Consider the following 16,785-nt stretch of genomic DNA (forward strand, 5'->3'; position numbering starts at 1 on the left):
TGAAGGCTGTACTTGGAATTCTAATAACGTTTTAGAAGTGTTTTGCAAATTTAGGAGGATCATGTCATGGCACAGAATGGCCCAGTCATTGAAAAGGCAAACTGAAATATGTCAGAAGAACAAAACCACAATATGTAATCGCATGGATGACATGCACGGCACTAACGAATTTAAACAAATTCCACACTTATACAGGAATAATGTCAGTAATTGAAGTAAAATCACCAGGCGTTTCCACATAATACTGAGCCTGTATGAATAGAGCTTTTAACCCACGAAGACCCAAACAGCCACCATCGACTCAAAGCATATTCTGATCTAAACTGTTTAATACCTGTTGAACCACTAATCCTATCAATACATGTAAATAATTGGTGTAAAACACAGTTATTCATCATTTCATGGTCATCAGATATGACCCATTTGGATGTTCAGAGGCTCCGAAGTGAACGTAGAAACACTGTCATCTTCTTCAACATTGATTCGCCAGTAAAACCCATGGAGCTTGATCAATGACAGTGGATGAAAACACTTGGTTTATGTTCAGTTAATGAGAGATTTTACTGAAAAAGTCACTTTTCCTTCAGTGTTCTCTGTTTCTGATATAATAACCTACAACACCACCAAAATTATATCATTTGTTCTTTGTGCCAGTATCAACATTTCCTGAAAATTTCATCAAAATCCACCCTCCCCCCTCCCAATCACCACCATAATTTAATCATTTCTTCCTTGTGCCAGTATCAACATTTCCTGAAAATGTCATGACAATCAGTCTATTTTAACTTTTTGAGTTATCTTGGTAACAAACAGACAGACAGACAAACCCTGATGACAACGTAACCTCCGCTGTTACACTTGGTGGAGGTAAATATAGGAAAACACCTGATTTTCACTGAAAAAACACAAAATACAGAGGATAATATTGTAATAAATTGTAATAAATCCCTTAAGAAAAGTTAAATAGAGAGAAAAATTCATTTGGGAACTGATATAAAAATAGCACTGGGTCTTTATGGGTTAAATATCAAGTTAAATGTGTGTTGGTTTGTCTTTTAGGGATTTAAATCATTTTTTCTTATGTAAAAGTAGAAATAATGTCACAGCCAACAGTGCCAGGAGCTAAATGCCAGTCCTTGCAAAAGGGCTTTGATAGGAATGGATTAAGAGCCACTTACGAGTAAAGCTAAGGAGGAGGAGGAGATATATAAGCATGTGGACTGTCTAATGTGGACATCATAAAGCCTCTGCAGCCCAGTTTAATGGGAGGACAGATGACATCACCACAGGAGCTGATGAAGGTGCAGCAAACTCCCCAGTGAAACAGAAATATCAATACCCGCCTGTACAGCAGGCTTCAAACGCATCTTTGTTTTAACCTCTGTGAGAGCAGAGGCTGTGCGAGTGTGTTCCTCATACTTCCTGTCATACTACAAGCGGGTGTTTTATTAATATAGTAAATTATTGATCGGTTTTATGGCTTCAATCTATTCGTCAATGGCGTTTCTGCAAGACACTACCTCAAATGTCAGCTCTTCTCAGTTCTCCCACATTCATCTCACTCTTCTTCCTCAGTCTCACATTGCACTTGTCACACTCAATATCAGCCACGGCAGGGCCTTTTTTTTTTTTTTCCCCCCTCTCCCGTGTGGTACCAAGGTCTTCGTCAAACAGCTGATTAGAATTGCAGATGGGTCGGTCTGCAACTCAGAAGCTGTAGTGCACCCAGAACACTCATCTCAAACAAGCTGCTTCGTTGTCCCCTTTCTGCACACTCTTTTTCCTGTGCAAAGAAATGTAATTTTTTTTATTCCCTCCCATTTTTTTCCCCTCCTCCTCGCCGATTCCTTCTACAAAGTGAATTAATGAATGCTTAAAGATGTAGCCCATTATGCCAAGTAGATGGTTTTTTTCTACCCAGAGGGAGTCGGGGAGGAGAGGAGCTCCATCAAATCCACCTGTAATGAGAAGGAGATCCTTTAGAAACCTGATAACGTGACCACTACACAGCCCTGCTCAGTCGGCAGCTTTGTCTGCGGATCTGTTTGTCACCTGTCTTGATCCGGCCTTCTTTTTGCTTTCACTATGTCTAACTTTATTTCTGCGCTGCCTCCATTCTCTCACCACCTCTCCTGCTGTGCCCTTTACAATTTTCTTTTCCACAATGAGAGTTTCTGCCTGCTGTTTCGCACAAGTAAGGGTTTTGTAAAATCTACTTGGATGGCTTCCATCTTCTGTCCAATCATTCCTCTCTTTTATTTACCCCCTCCATCTTTCTCTGTGAGTCTCTCTCCTCCTGTTCACTTATCTTCTACCCAGGGGATTCCCTTTGCTGCTCAAAGTGGTTTACTTCACTAATCAGTCCCCTACTTGTCACTCTCGCTCTCTCTCCATCTCCCTCACCCTCCATCTCTGTATCTGTCTCCGTCGCTCTCTCATAGTGTTCCAGTTTCCCTGGCTTTGAACCACAGTGTCTCTCTTTCTCTCTGAAGACTTGGGAGCACTTTTCTCTTCCAAACAGCCAGATCGGATCTGCTCCCAGGCAGCAGTAGTGGCTGACTCGTCTCCAGCTCTGCTCCCCCGCCAGTTGCCGCATCAACGGCAGAGCTTTCCAAGAGCTAAGCGACAGTAGCTGGCGGCAAGAATGCGCTCGTTATGTAAAAAGCAATGCATTTGTTGCGCACTTATTCAAAATAGCTGCGAGATGTGGTTCCTCTCATTTGATGAAGAACAGAGCTACAATTAAAGAGCAGTGCTGCTTCGAGAATCTCGATGTGGAACTGGAAATGTTCATTCCTTCCAGCTACAGGCTTGATTACAGCTTTTAAACCATTGATATGATGCCCAACACCGGCTTATATATATGAACTCTTAACCCTGGATGAGCTTGAGCACAGTAATAAAACTGTCTCTTTAATGTGTTTTTTTTTTCTGTTAAATGTAGTTCATCCTCTGTATCATGTTAGATATCATCATCAGATGTGGAGTCTTAAGTTGACAAACTCAGTAAAATATAACTGAAAATTGTCTAACATAGGGTTACAAACACTGCAACTGAAGTTCCCTGAGTTAATTTAAGTCCTTGGTCACATTAATATCCAAAAAATATAAATGCAAAACAAACATATTCCTCAGGCAAATGGCATTTTATGTCACTCACAAAGAGATTAAAAAAAAAAAACATCTGTTTTTAAAAAGTCTAGTTCATGTAGTCTCATAAGAGAGAAGAGTTTGGTGAATGTGGATTATGTCACACTTCAGTTCTCACACATCTATTGGCAGTTTTATGCTGTTTTTATTTGGTTTAGCAAACTAAACTTGGCATGGCTGCATAACTTCAGCAGCAAACCGAAGCCTCTATGTCTTGAGTTTTTGTTTTTCTGCCAGGAAAATAAACTCAGTATAGATATGTGCCTGCCTTGGATTTGACATTTTGATGATTTAATCAACACCGAACACTGGTAAATGGCATGAGAAGACATAAACAACTGCAAGGGTAAAGAAATACATACTTTGTATAGCAGTAGCTGTATGGATATACTTTACTTTTAAATAAAAAGGTAAAAATATCTGAATGAGTATGGACGAGGCCTTGGTGTGATATTTATTTTTTTTATTTTTTTGCCAGGATATTCTTATTGAGGTTTACAATCATGACAGCACAGCCTTCACATCAATCACATTTTACCCTCCTTTACATATATGTACCATTTTAATTCAGAACAAAAACAAAAATAACAACATACAGAACATTAAACAGAGCCTCTCCTTTTTTGACAGTGGTAGTTCAACTAAACAAAATTCAGAGTTCACTGGAATCCTCAGAGTCCAGGATATAGAAATGTACTTGTCCATATAAAACCAGGAACTGCAATAATGTTAACATTCAACTGAATTGCCTATTAGATCTAACTCTTTGACATAGTTAATGAAGGGTCTCCAAATTTTTTCAAATATTTGCTGTTTGGCTTTCTGAATGTAGGTTGTTCTTTCTAATGGAAAGCTAGACAGCATCTGATTGAGCCACTGGGTGGTACTGGGTTTGTTGCCTTGGTGTGACTTTAGTAATATTTAGATCTGTTTGCTCTGGATTCAATATCTCATACTTTCACCCATATTGACTCTGGATTAACAAAACCATGTGTTAGGTTTGATTTGATCAGACCATTACTTAAAATAAAATTACATGACATCATCACGTACAATTTTGGCCAGATTGCCAACACACAACATATTTCAGATGTTACACAAGAGCAATTGTATAAGTATAACTAGAATTGTGAAATATGACAATGTGAAAAGCAGACATTTGAATGATGAAACAAGGGAACAACCTGCTGCATTGAGCTTTTCCACCATGTGTCGTATCTAGGCCATGAAAGTGACACATCTAAATGGAAAATAGCCACTGTTAATGATATCTATCACACCTGCCTGAACTTGTCAAAAAGTGTCTCAGTTGAACAGGGTTTCCACTGGTCCTTAAAAAGTCATAAATATCTAAAATTCAGTGATCTGAATATTAGGCATTAAAATGTGATTTAGACCAGTCGTAAAAAACTGATTGAGTTTGAAGCCTGTTGAAAATTACATATTGAATTTGCAACAGCTTGTGTAAGAAGACACTCAAATCTTAAACTTTGGGTGAAAAGGCATTATAGTAGAATGATCAACCCGCTGTAAAAACCCACCATGGCACCTTTAATTTCCCAGTACTGCCTTGCATTCATCACCAATGTCCAACTTCAGCGCAACAGGATGTGAAACATATTAGATTCATAACAGTCTTAATAAGTCAACCCTGAGGAAACCTTACATTAAAGACAAAAAACCCAAGCTATTACTGGCTGCTTTGAAAAAAAACCTAAATGCTATGACTGTACTTACTGAGTCATTGAAGGGTTCATGTGTGTGTTCTTGATGTGTTTATGCTTCCGTTCAGGCTATGGTCTCAACTACTCAGAATTGGGATGTTGAGTCAAGTTAGGAGTAGCAACTATGTATATTTTATGAAGATAGTGATGAGATTATGACATGATTTACACATGGGTGATTTCTCACACACGCAACTGCACAAATACTTAATCACATGCATATATACATGTTAGACACAGAGACATACATACACTGGGAAAATTACTCACCCAGAGTAATATATTTCACCTAACAGATTGACTCTATCCTTTAACATGGAGCTTAAAATAGCTACAGTTAGAATAGAAAGACCATGGGACCCTATTATTCTGCCCCAGTGCACTTACATATTGTACGTATGCATGTATTTTATGGAAATCTGTACATGATTGCATATACAGTTACCTTGACGTATTCCCAGAATGCTTAGCCGTTTCTTGTGCTTTCTCTCTCTATTCCTTCAGGACATAAGGAAACAGGAATGGACGGCTATTATACCCAACTCGCAGCTCATCGTCATCCCTTACCCGCACGATAAACCCCGCAGGTACATACACACCTTCAGTTGCTCATAGAGTGAAAACGCTATGGATAACTGATAAGTGGCCATTTTCTTTGTTCACAGCCATAATTTTCCACGGGACCCATTGATGCTTGTTGCTATGGATACCATTTACCACTTAAACTGCCCGGACTGATACCACTTATCAACACATTGAAGTTAATGTAGCCCCAGCGTGGTGTGCATCATGTCTCAGTGGCGTGTCTTTGCATCGGCTTCTGAGTGAATGCACCAAGCAGGCAGATGCAGTGTGGTGGCTGTGAATGTAGCCTAGCATTAGCTAACATTTGCTGGATCAGTGTCTCGCCATCTGTGCATTCACAAGGCTTTACAGGAAGCGTTTCTGACAGTAAATAGACAGCAACCCCAAGGCGATGATTATCTGCCTTATATTTAACAAGTGAAGTGATTCAAGTCTATTCCATACACAACATATTTCTACACATATACTGTATACTTAAGGTGCCAGTTTATGCACGCATTTATATAAAGCTATTTTAAACATAGCATTTTATTACTGTCGACTTTTCATGATTTGCACTACTTTTGCACTCTTTCATGAAAGTGCTGGGGCTATTACTTCCAAAAAAAAAGTTATTTACCCTGTTAAAATGCTATAAATCATGTAACTAACTATTTTATTTGTTCATCAGAGTAATTTGATTATTAATTTCATTACTTTCTAACAAACATTGGAAACTGCATAAAGAAACTGAAAAGTCTATAAAATCTTCATTTAAAACAACATTGTACAGTCATGAGCTGGGTTTTTTTTTTTGGGGGGGGGGGGGGGTTTGTTGGGTTTTTTTTATTCCAGAGGGAAAATAAATAGAAAAATTTTCCACTTTTGAAAGGCGTTCAACCATTCTTGGCATGATTGCATGTTGGGCTTTTTTGCCAAAAATTTCAGCATTTTGACTGACTCTATTTTAACTATATCTTTTGTCTCAGCCCAACACTCGAACACTAGTTGTTGAGTACTTCTACTTGTTTAGTGACATTAAAGTTGATTGTATTCTAGTGTGATATGAAGTTTTAGAGCTGATTATCAGGTGTATGTGAGCGCTGACCTGAATACCTGTGAATACTCACGCAGGCACACGCATAGTCTCACCTCAGCATGTGTTCTTATGTTATCATGACGCGCTTTGCATGTAGCTCATATCCCAGGAGGGGCTCCAGATGGTCATCTACTGCAGACACACACCCTCCTCCTTATAACACTTGTGTCCATGCCAGCAGAGACAAACACACAATCAGAGAAGGAGTGTAATGAAAATAAATAAGTTAATCTGTACATCTCTCACATTCAAATGAACAGATTGTGCGATGGTGAATTTAAATTATCAAAGTCATATGATGGTTGAAAATGTTCGAGCCATTCTGTTAGTTGTGACACTAAAAAAGTAAATGAGATGTTCATTTATTTATGTCTTCCATTTGGTTTTTACTTTGTTTTTCTGTCAAATAAAACCATGATAAATCATAAAGCAGCATATGACACGTCTTAATTTTTTTGCACTCTGTCTTTTATTCATTCTCTTTTTAGCTGGAGCGCTAAGTTGTACCTGACTCCAAGCAACAGCGTTCTACTGACAGCCATCGCACTGATCGGAGTTTGCGTCTTTATCCTTGTCATTATTGGGATCCTCCACTGGCAAGAGAAGGTCAGGACACACTCTGACACACACGCAGACATAATGGTGTATTTAATGTTGGCCTCTTCCTGGTGATTTACTGCTTCCGAGTTTGTGTATGTGTGTGTGAAGGCGAGGATGAGCAGATTGGTCACAACCAGCAGCAGATGGGTCTCGCTGTCCCTGTCCTGTAGTCTTCTAACCTCCCACTGAGACACACATACACAACCTTTCTCTCTCCCTCTCCCTCTGCCTCTCTCTCCGCGGGCCGCAACCTGGAAGGACGTTCATCTGTAATTGCCTGCTTCTGTCCGTTCAGCATGGCGGATCTGCTGTTCATTACTGCCATAAATACACTCTCCGGGGAGTCGGTGCATGTTTTTATGTGTGTTTAGTGTTTCAACTCCTCCTAATGCACTTGTTGTCCTACAACTAAGGAAACACAAACAGTATTTAACACTAATTGTGCCAGTTTTCACTTTTTACTTCCTTGCTTTGTTTTCCTATTTCATCCCCTCACACAGCGCTAATGCTGTCTGCTGAGCTGAGCTGTGCAGTAAGTTGTTGGCATCTTCTCCAAGCCATCTGCGATGCGAGTGTGTGCGCTCAATGTGCAGTGAGTGTGTGTGTGCACGTGCGTGTGCGACTGCAGGATGGCATGTGTGCATGGTTACACAAAAGCGCTCTAATTGCCCTCTTTTTAGGGAACGTGGGTGTGAGCATCAGCTTTATCTGAACTGACACTGCATTTAAAAAACATGCCTGAACCGAGTGTGAACACACACCTGGGAGGTCCAGGTGAACAGGAGGACATGTGAGCGGGAAAACGGGTAAAAGGGAGAAGGAAAGCATGGAAATAAAACCTACATGCGAACTGTTTATTTCGCCTCTGAGGAAAAGGAAATAGACAGAAATTGAATTTGGTTATTTTAAGGATGGAGAAATTGTTTACAGCCACAAAGAAGATGAAAAACGTGAGCCCTAATTTGAGCTCATTTGTTTTGTCTATCTCATTAAAAACAGACACTGTGACACTTAATCTCACCTTTAAATAAACATGTACTATCATTAAGAGCATTGCTGGAAAAATTAAGAGCCCACTGATTTTACACTTTTATTTGCATTTCCATTGATTGAGAGCAGGGACCACCAGGTATTATTAGGTTCTATTTCTGGTATCACCTTTGCCGAGGCTTCCAAGGAAACCAAAGTAACACTAAAAATGATGTAAAATGCCATCAATCCTGAATCATTAATGCAAGGAAATTTCTCCGAGGAAAAGGTCCCAGACCATTTACAAGTAGACTGCATTTTTATCAACCGCATATTTGAAGTCTACGCAACTATATTCTCATCTGAAAAACGCTCATAGCTGCAGTCGCACTGAAGACGATGTCTTTATGATGACAAGCTGCACTGAGGGAGAACTGTATCTGCAGTGGAAATGCAACAGGGGGCCGATCCAAGATGAACCATGCCGAGTCAACGCGTGTTGTTTTCAGATCTGAAATAATGCAAAGAAAACAAGTGCATATTTGTTTTTAATCATTGCAATATCTGTGGTTCAGCGTATGAAGAGCTGTCATATCAGTGTTTGGTAGAATGACACTAATTTTCCATAACAGCGTTCATCCTCTTCTCAAGTCTTTCACATCACTTTTGGAAGTTTAATTCCACAACACAGGCAGTTTGGCTTTCTTTCATGGCTTGTGACCATCCATTTCTTTGTTGATCACATTCTAGAGGTTTTCAATGTGGTTCAGATCTCAGAATTTTTTCCAGGTCTATATGGCAGTTAGATTAAAATAATAAATAAATAAATAAATAAAAAATTTGGACTGTTATGAGATTGATGAATAACTGAAGATGAAAAACAAAGCACTAGAGGACATGTTTTCTTTAATTAAAAAACAAAACAAAACATCGTCTATGATGCAACTTGATATAAAACACTTCATCCAAAATGCCACCTCTGTCAAAACCACTATCCCCAGTTGAAAATCCACATCCTTCCGTTGAGAATGTCTCCAGTCTAAGTTAAGACTGATCATCATCATCCACTATCAAACTTTAAAGCAGTGACAAGACACAGACACTCCAAAAGTAAAGCAGTCTAAACACCAGAAGGCTACGTTTCTACACTGTCATCTGAAACTAACATTGCCTGACCTCTATTAAAATATGTCATTTTTGAATTGGTGTGACAGGGTTATTCCAAAACTGTGTTCTGCCTCTTGAACTGGATGTGTCTTGTCTCTGTCTGGACAAACAGTCCTTCAGCTGCTGTCAAGACACCACAGCAATCTGTCCAGACTGACAGCCTTTGAAAAGTCGACAAATCACATTTAATTTCAAGCATGTGCCTGGCTTTAATAGCTGCAAGACACATCTTGCACAGACAGGCTAATGTGGCGGAACCTGCCACACCATCCAGGGAATTAAGAATGAGAGTGACTCCTGTAAACCGGGGGGAAAAAAAAAAATCCTCCCTCATATCTGACCTTCTTCCGCCTCTTTTACGACGGGGCATCCAGTAAGGTCAGGGTGAGCCCACTGATTGACATTTGGCATTTATGTGTGTTTGCGCTGCTGCCTCTGGTATTTGCTCTTCTAATAAAAAAGTCAGGTGGAAGGCAGCAGCACAGGGGCAAGGACGTGATGTTCTGCCTAACAAGCTGACAGGCTTTTACACCATTCATCTCAACTTGTATGCAATGCAGTTGTAAAGATGGGCTAATACGGGATGTTGAAGGGTGGGATTTGCAGAAAAACTGGCAATACTGTCACAATATGTGGTTATTGTGATCAGTAATTCTGTGATACTTGAAACATTGCAAGACAATCATGTATGATAGTGTGTCATTTAATGTCACTGTAGCAAAAAGAAAAAAAATCCACAAAGCAAGATTTGCATATCTATTCATTGTTCATTCATGCCAATGTCATACGCCACTTTTACACAGAGATCCTGGAAGAAAAGGTGAGATGGTGATCCCACCTTTTTTCCACCAATGACCAATTTACACAGTCAAGCTAAAGGAGTAACAGAGGTGAGACAGGCTGGACTTTCACACAGCGGACCTGTGTTCCGGAATCAAAGGGGCAGTGACGCAGCGCAGCATAGTGTGACGTATAACTTGCGTGTTGGAAATTCTCCGAGCATAGCGGTGTTGGCTCTCAAAACAACAATGGAGGATGAACAGAGCGCAGCGATGTTTATTTTAGCAGTGCAGATTTTAAGTGTAATTCAAACTCAAACCATCAACCACCGGATCTCTGCGTTTCTCACCTTTCTGGTCGAATTGATATGTTTGTTTACTGTACATGGCCTGTACTCATTATTAAATCCCCCCAATAATCCCCAATATGTCATCAAAACATCACACCTTGGTTGCAGACTGAGAGGTGTTTCTTTTATACAGCGTTCCGAAATAATGATTCCATCTTTATCACATCTCTGTTACTACCTCCAGAGGCGTTACACAGTCATGACAGAGGTGGGACCAAATGATCCCACCATTTTGTTTACACAAACGTCGTTCCAGAATAAAAGGGAAATATTCTCGGAACAGAATTGCTGTCTAAAAGGGGCTGTAAACATTATCAACAGAAAGGAACACATGTTCAGAAGAGTGGTGGCAGCTTTGTGTAAACCTTGATATTTTTATTCTCCTGTTGTTAGATATAGAATTTCAATACCAAATCTAATCGGTGTCAGTGCATGCAGCAAGTACATACCACTTTTATACAGTTTTATTCATACTTCAGCTCAAGGTTTTTAAATGATGTTGAAAGTAAAGGGTAAAGGGTTTGAAGCAACAACTTATATTCAACCACACTGTGATCAAAAGGTTTCTAGTTTTTATGTTATGAAACTAATTAACTGTCTACAAATGTAGATGTACGTCTAAATGTAATAGAAAAATACATGTATCTTCTTACATGTAAATTGTCTTGCTAAAACAGAAAATTACTATTGAAAAATACCTTTTGGGAACTGGTTTTGAAGCCACGGTGTCAGTATTGGCACTAATATCAAAGTTTTGATGGATGCCAAACCCTAAAAATACTGGTATTCGGTACCAGTGAGTCAGTCATGTAGGATGTAATATCATATATTGCTATGATGATATTTTGTCTCACACCGAAGTATTAGTCTTCATTGGAGTTAGAAAGGGAAAATTATTTTTAAAATGTATTTCGAGGACATTGAGGAGATTAAAAGGTGTGATAAATTCTACTTCATATGATTGGCAGCAAAATAGCAAGTCCTCACCTGAGATGTATCTTCTTTATACATGACATGAAAGCCAGACTTCATTAGATAAAATTAGAGTCCTGTGAGAGTGCAACACGCCTCAGCTTTCCACTGGTTTCAGCCTCCGTCGTACCACTGTCATTAAAACCGGAAGATGGACACAAATCAATGCTCTGCTGCTTAATGATGATTCAGGCCTCAGGATGACAATTTGATGGTATCCCCTGGATAGTCAATTAGACCAGGCTTCAGCAGCAGGACAGCCCAGTGGATCACTTATCCAAAGCAAAGGAGATCACACCAATCCATCTGCTCCTTGAAGATGCACTGCACAAAAAGAAAAAAAAACAACAACATGACTTCAATCAATACATATGAGGTGCCGATATTGAAGGCTTTATTACAAACTGAATCTGATCAATCAAAACTGAGCAAACATATGGCTGCCTGTTGTTTGGGTGGAGTAAATGAGTTAACATTAGGGGAGGACCGGCTGTCCTAAAAGGTGACAGCTGCTGTGGTATTTATTTATTTCATTTATTTATGTTCAATTTAATAGAAGCAGATACATTGTACATAGATAAACTGAGAATTAGCTGTGCAGTATCACAGTGTTTATAGTGATTCTTATTTGTAGAACGCATCCCTGAAAGGATGTCAGAAGAGTAAAAGGGTAAACCAGGAGACTGAGACAAAACTAAATACAAAGTGCAGCTTCATACACAATGTACATGTTCTAAAAACTAGACTTGAGTAGCAGTTTGTTGTTGAATTAACCAGGGTTTGTTTGCTTTCATAAAAGCTGAAGTTTGCAGTAAATTTCTAATCAGGTTGTGAGTTCACTTTCACAGAAAAAGCAGTCTGAACCTAAAAGTAGTTTGGAACAAAGCATCGAAGTAAAAGATATTACCTAGTCTTCAATTATCTCGCACAATACAGATCCAAATGCAATAATCAGCAATTGTCGTATTTATATATGGTTGCTTTCATAATGACAAATACATAAACAGATAAACTGAGAACAGCAGTGTTTGTGGATAATGCCGATTTGCAACGTCTGCTTTAGAAGGGCTAAATCTAAAATACGGAGTATTACAGAAGTACAGTGAATGAAGTAGAGTTTGAAAGAAGTACAGGAAAATATTTTAATGCTTATTAAAACTGATCACAACAGGATACCAAAAATATACCTTTAAAAATATCACATTAGACATGAGTGCATTATTTTTCTAAATAGACCAGGATGTAGTCGCTTTCTTGAAAGTAGCAAAGTCCATTGCAGATTTCAGATGAGAAGGCGATGAAAGCCATATGAAACTTTTGTGCTATATTTTGTTTATTTAGATAATGTTCTTGTAAATCAGTTCACAAAACAACATCCAGTTTTCAGAGCAAACTACAGTAACCTTCTGTAGTTCTCCAAATAAATATCATTTGGACACAAATCGTTTCCAGTGAACACAGTCCATAGCAGAAGCTTTTCTGACTGAACAGAGATCCACATGATGATAATGTTAATGCTTTTGATACTGAGGTATTTTTAAAGGAAATACACAAGTTAAAAAAAAGTGCACTTCGTGATTTAATAGATTTAACCAAAAATGTAAATATTAACAGTAAAAAAAAATTATAGTATTCTTCACAATTAAATATTGGGAAGTTTTTAGCCACAGTTTTTGTTTTGGTTTGTTTGGGTGTTTTTTGTTTTGTTAGTTGATTTGTTTTTTTTAACACGATAAACACCTGTACCTTTTATGTTAAACCTGGAGGACTGGTAGGGCATGGGCGAACCCATTACATTACAGAATGAACACACTTGTTTCTAGGTCCTGTCTGGTCTGGTGTCATGTGCCCTGTACTGAAAGTCATGTCTCTTGATTTATAAAATGCTTATAAAATGATGTATGACAAATAGCATTGCTTTGATTTCAGCTACTAATATAATACTTCCTGATTGTATTTACTTATTAGGTATTAGTAAAGTGCTTTTGTTGACTAATACTTACCTGAATATGGGGAAGTGAAGTCATTCATTGCAGCAAATGTGTTGGTACTTTATAAAGAAATCGGTAAAAACCATATTTCCTTTCAGATCTACCTGGACAAACAAATGAAACAAATTGACGTATTTCCCAGGAGGTTGGATCAGAGAGTCGTGTATTAGTATTGTTGAACCTTTCAGCTCCTGTTCATGACAATAAACTAATGAATCGGAGCTCATGCAGCAGAGATACGATTGAGTGATTGTGACTAAAAGCACAAACAGCCTGTCTGCAGCTGCTTACAAACTGAGTGATGACTGAAACAGAAACAGCATGAAACGTTTTGGTGAAAGCTAAACTTTTATAACCTCCAGTTAAATCGACAGGGGGGTGAGAGTTTGACACATTTACTGTGAAAGTTCATACCTTAGGTGCAAATTTTCATACAACCCCCACAACCTTTTTTAATTTTTTTTTTTTTTTCTCCAAGATCTGTTCGTAATTCCCAGTATAATGCATTGTGGGGAATGGATATACACAGTCCACTCTCGGTCAAATTATAAAATGGCATTCACAGACCCTCAGATCATGAAACGTATTATAGTCTACAAAGAACAATGTCAGCTGTCAGTTGAAAGAAGTAAACAGAGAAGAATGAAAAATTGCAGCTGTCGGCTAAAACTTTTCCTAACCACAGCAGAAATATTGTTAACGTGATGTGAAAGGGACCACATGTGCAGCAGGACAAGGTAGTAACGCATAATAGAGTTTTGATATAAATATACATGTATCTTATCCATACATCTCTAGTTTACAGAAATTGGTGTCCCTTTGGGCAGTTTTATTTATGTTTTTTGTCCTGTTTTGCCATTCTCCTGAGATTATATAACACAAAAGATTTAATCCACTTGTGGCGCTGTAATTTAATACGCAAAGGTTACAGCAGAAGTCTAATTGAAAGCTTGCTACATTTATTTACTCTCTCGTGGTGGCTCAACAAATGCGATAATTAGACTTCATAGTTCACCATATTAGATTTTTTTTTTTTTCACATTTTACCCCCAAAGGCCTTTTTTCATCTTTTAACTAATTAACTTGTAGTTGTTGTTGCACCAGCCAAATAAATAAACACACAACTAATTTACCATTGGGTTGATTTAAGCAATGCGTGCATGTTTAATCAGAGAACATGACAGAAGGCCAACGACTGCTCAAGTAGTTACTGATCTGCTGAAAGGGATCGCTGAATAGCTGATGAATAATGCAGAGTGTGTTGTTTGATACTGTGTTCATTTAGGCCTGAGTGATAAAACGATGGTGATAAACAAACACTAGACATTTTAGTAATAGCAAAAGGACAGTGTTTGATAGTTTCACTTTGCAAATCTGTAAATGAAGTCTTTTATTCTTAGATTTAGGTCATTAAGTATCTGTAATGGCTGAAATGGAACATGTAGAGCCCTCTGGTAGCAGCTGTGTCAGTTCTTTTCATTATATTTTCATTTGTTTCACTGATAAGAGAAAAGGCAATTCCAGATGCACCAAACATCTTTAACCATTCACACCTGCTTTTATCAGGTGAACAATGAATCCCATGTGATTATAAATTGGACACATGTAGCTAAGTGTTACTAGTGAGGGCAATGTCTCCTAAATATTGTATAAGAACATGGGTGGATGCCACCAAAAACAACTGACAGAAGAAGTTGTTCAGTCTTAGGTAGTGATGTAGTTCTTGAGACCGGTCTTAGTCTTGAGACCAATTTTTTGTAGTCTCGGTCTTGTCACAGACTCAGCTCATTTGGTCTCGGTCTTGTCTTGGTCTCAATTCTCTTTGGTCTCGGTCTTGTCTTGGTCTCTACTCTCTTTGGTCTTGTCTTTGTCTCAACTCTCTTTGGTCTCGGTCTTGTCTTGGTCTCTACTCTCTTTGGTCTCAGTCTTGTCTTGGTGTCTACTCTCTTTGGTCTCGGTCTTGTCTTGGTCTCTACTCTCTTTGGTCTCGGTCTTGTCTTGGTCTCTACTCTCTTTGGTCTCGGCTCTTGGTCTCTACTCTCTTTGTCCTCGGTCTTGTCTTGGTGTCTACTCTCTTTGGTCTCGGTCTTGTCTTGGTCTCGACTCTCTTTGGTCTCGGTTTTGTCTTGGTCGACTCTCTTTGGTCTCAGTCTTGTCTTTGTCTTGACTCTCTTTGATCTCGGTCTTGTCTTGGTCTCAACTGTCTTTGGCCTCGGTTTTGTCTTGGTCGACTCTCTTTGGTCTCGGTTTTGTCTTGGTCTCTACTCTCTTTGGTCTTGGTCTTGTCTTGGCCTCTACTCTCTTTGGTCTCGGTTTTGTCTTGGTCGACTCTTCGGTCTCGGTCTTGTCTAGGTCTTGATTCTCTTTGGTCTCAGTCTTGTCTTGGTCTTGGACCTACCTGTCTCGATGTGATTTGTACAAAAACTGCAACATCACAGAATAGTATCATGTCGATTCTAGTCTGTTTTCGGTCTTGGTCTTGGTCTTGGTCTCGTCTGAGTGTGTCATGGTCTAGGTCTTGTCTTGGTCTTGATACCCTCCAGTCTCTTAAGTGTCTTGGTCTCGGTCTCGCCGGTCTTGACTACAACACTACTCTTAGGAATACTGATGTGTGTTTTTAATAACCTTAAATGGATTTTTCTGGTGTGTTAATGCTAGCATCACAAGAAAATCCAAACCACTGCAACAGAAAAACCTGTTGTAAATGCCAACGGACTCTCAGTACTTGAAGTAATTTGAAGAAAATGGTTTGACATGAAAATGGAAATATAGAACTGTCTGAATACATCATTATGACAACAGTAGACAGATAGATTTAAGCATTCAAGAAATAACCATAGAAGTGGTACTGACAGGTGTCCGGTCTGAGGGTTTTTATCAGGAGACACATAGTAGTTCTTTAGCAAACAAATGTAATAATTGCATAATTCTGTTTATGCTGAAACGTGATAGTCCTACTGTGTATGTCAACATTCATTCCTTCATTTGTGTTTGGGTTTTCTTGCATCTGACAGAAAAAAACAGACAAAAATATATTACTGAAGGTCACAAATATAGCCCACTGTAGGGCTTGAAGTGGATAATTTAATATTTAACACATCCTCTTATGCGTGCAATGTTTTGATCCAACAGATCTTCAGATCTTCAAACACATCAGACAGTAATCAGCTCTAATTACTACCATGATATCATCAGCAGAGGAAGAAAAAAGCTGGAAAAAAATTACTGGTTTTGGACAAATAATTAGTAGACAGTGAAAATGTTGTTTTTTCCTTTTGGTAAGGCAACTCTTGACCATTCATAAAATGTTCTCTTAACTTAGGTACCAGAAAAATCCTGGACAAGTTGGGGGAATCCCAGAAATCTTTGGCAGTAATAAAATAACAAGAATTCATGGATACAAACGAAAATATGAGGAAA

The 16,785-nt window shown here is 38.7% G+C and overlaps 1 protein-coding gene across 2 annotated transcripts in view; it reads left to right on the forward strand.

The window, feature by feature from the left end:
• itfg1 (integrin alpha FG-GAP repeat containing 1) overlaps positions 1 to 16,785 on the forward strand; it is a 177,823-nt gene that overhangs the window by 159,530 nt on the left and 1,508 nt on the right. For both annotated transcript variants that reach the window (XM_030161084.1, XM_030161093.1), the window contains exons 16-17: positions 5,379 to 5,461; positions 7,026 to 7,143. In XM_030161084.1, the coding sequence (XP_030016944.1) occupies positions 5,379 to 5,461; positions 7,026 to 7,143 (201 nt within the window). The remainder of the gene's footprint in view (positions 1 to 5,378; positions 5,462 to 7,025; positions 7,144 to 16,785) is intronic.

Source organism: Sphaeramia orbicularis, chromosome 3 (assembly GCF_902148855.1).
Source record: "Sphaeramia orbicularis chromosome 3, fSphaOr1.1, whole genome shotgun sequence".
In the NCBI taxonomy this organism is placed as follows: domain Eukaryota; kingdom Metazoa; phylum Chordata; class Actinopteri; order Kurtiformes; family Apogonidae; genus Sphaeramia; species Sphaeramia orbicularis.